At 34.4% G+C, this 2271-nt stretch overlaps 1 protein-coding gene across 1 annotated transcript; it reads right to left on the reverse strand.

Moving 5' to 3' along the window:
* Positions 1-222: 222 nt before the first annotated feature.
* Positions 223-741, reverse strand: LOC110035147 (mannose-specific lectin-like). The gene has a single exon (XM_020739391.1). The coding sequence runs from the start codon at positions 739-741 to the stop codon at positions 223-225; it is 519 nt and encodes a 172-aa protein (XP_020595050.1).
* Positions 742-2271: the final 1530 nt, after the last annotated feature.

The following is a 2271-nucleotide window of genomic DNA, read 5'->3' on the forward strand; positions in this document are numbered from 1 at the left end:
TCAAATCATATTCCAAAAATAATAATATTTTTTTATAAGCCAAGAGTCTTTAAAGCTCCTCCCAAGCACATCGACTCCTAACAAAATCTGCCATTTTATTCAAGCCATAAAAACTAACAAACGACAAGGAAGTGAAATCCACACTCATCTCTTATTCATGGAGCATGCAAAAACCTACTCATCTTATTCGCCATTGCGCACACCCTCGCCTACTCATCACTCCTAAACCTCCATTATTTTCCCCATCTCCCTCACCTTATTCTGCTCCGCCCCTGAAACCCCCACCGTCCCATTACGCGCAGCGGCAACGACGACACCAATCCAGCCAACCTGATTAGTCCCCGTAGCCCAAATTGGATTGCTGTATATAACAACATTACGATCCTTCTGCAGTATAAGGATATAATTTCCCTCCTCTCCGTTAGTATTGCTCGCCCATAAGGGATTATTATTAGAGTCATAGACGACGAGATTGCCGTCGCGCTGCATGATGGCATAGCAACCCGAGCCCTTGTTTTGGGTCCCTGAAGCCCAGAGCGGAGTGCTGTAATCGTAGAGGACAAGGTTGCAGTCGTACTGCATGGTGAAGAAATAGTGGCCTTGGACGAGGGAATCACCGGGGTTGAGGCGCTCGCCGGCGAGCAAGTGGTTGTAGGTCTGGGCTGAGGATGGGATGGCGAGAAGGATTGTGAGGGATGCGGAAAAGAGGATGAGGGTTTTGATCATGGGGAAGAAAGCCATGGCTGGTTAAGTGAGGGGTTTGCTTTTGTGGTTTTGGTGGGAGGGGTTGGATCTGTATTTATAGTAGCGGGGAGGCGTATCGGGATATATATATATATATATTATAGCGGATCAATTAAAATCATGTGTAAACTATCAAATTTATGAAAAAAAGTATAAATGAATGATTTTATTGGAATAAAAAATTCAATTTTATTTAATTTTATTATTGATGGAAAGTGCTTCCTCTTTTTAAGAAAATTTTATTATATTATAAGTTCTTAAATTTATACAATTTCAATGATATATCTCTATTAGTGATAAAAATTTGCTGAAATGCTAACTATTTACTTATCCCTACGAAAATATATCAATATCAATGCCCATAAAATTGGCATTTTGTATGAAAAAGTTTCTGCAATCAGCAGGCTAAAACTGTGCCGGGTTGGGATTAGCCGAAGGAGAATAGAGAGCTCGAGTCTTCGAGGTATAAGTCTAATTCTTAGCTTTTCTCACCAAATTAAATTTCATTTTTTGTTGTGAAGCTTAGGAAAACAAGTCTTTCTTTGTAGGCAAATAATTTTGCAGTTAATTGATGTCAAAAGGTGTTAATTATAAGCTAAGAGTTGCTTTAAATTGAAGAAATTTATATCTTTATTAGGCAATTTACAAAAGTTGAAAACAACATAATGATTGAAATAAAAAAATTGCTTTAAGTATGATCTGTAATTTTTTGTAAGGCGCTCAATTTTATGAGTTTTGACTACTATATGAACTATATGTTAGAAAGTTTTCACATTATACTGTGTGTGTTTTTGTTGTATCATTAAATGATTGCACATTATAATTTAAATTATAGTAAGCATAAATGTGATGTATTAAACCTAGGTTAGGAATTATTAAATTACCCAAATTTCAAATTAGGATAAAATGTACTTATAAATTTCAAATTGATGTGTATAATTCAATTGTATGTTTACAAGAAACGATATTTGTACAAAGATGTTCAGCAATATAAATAGAAAAAGCTCAAGAAATGTCATTTTGTGTAAAACAATCCACATTAATGTTATATATATATATATATATATATATATATATATATATATATATTACTAGTGTAATTAAGTAGGGCAAACAAAGGAAGCCCACATGGATGTAAAATGGTACTCAAATTTATAACAAACACACACACACACACTACAGAAATTTAGGTTTTTTTCCGACAACCACGATCCATCGGGTATGATTAAAAAAACTGTCATTTTAATGTTACCGACGATTTTTTATTTGTAGGTAAAACCCTTATCGGTAATTCCAAAACCGATGAATATGCTAGCGGTATAAATTTACCGACGATTATTCGACAATTTAATGTTGTAGCTTTTTTTTAAGAAAAATTGAGTTGTCAATAATTGTCAATTAGTATAACCAATAGTTTTTTTGTCAGTAATAGCGGTGACATGTACGACAGAAAAGTGTCGTGTCAATTGGATTTTTGAAACAGACAAAACTATCGGTTATGCGTCATTTGTTATAATTGAAGGGTTA

This window comes from Phalaenopsis equestris, unplaced genomic scaffold, assembly GCF_001263595.1.
Source record: "Phalaenopsis equestris unplaced genomic scaffold, ASM126359v1 Scaffold000002, whole genome shotgun sequence".
NCBI classification, from domain to species: Eukaryota; Viridiplantae; Streptophyta; class Magnoliopsida; order Asparagales; family Orchidaceae; genus Phalaenopsis; species Phalaenopsis equestris.

Coding starts and splice junctions, on each gene's coding strand:
- LOC110035147 (XM_020739391.1), bottom strand. CDS start 741: ATGGCTTTCTTCCCCATGATCAAAACCCTCATCCTCTTTTCCGCATCC.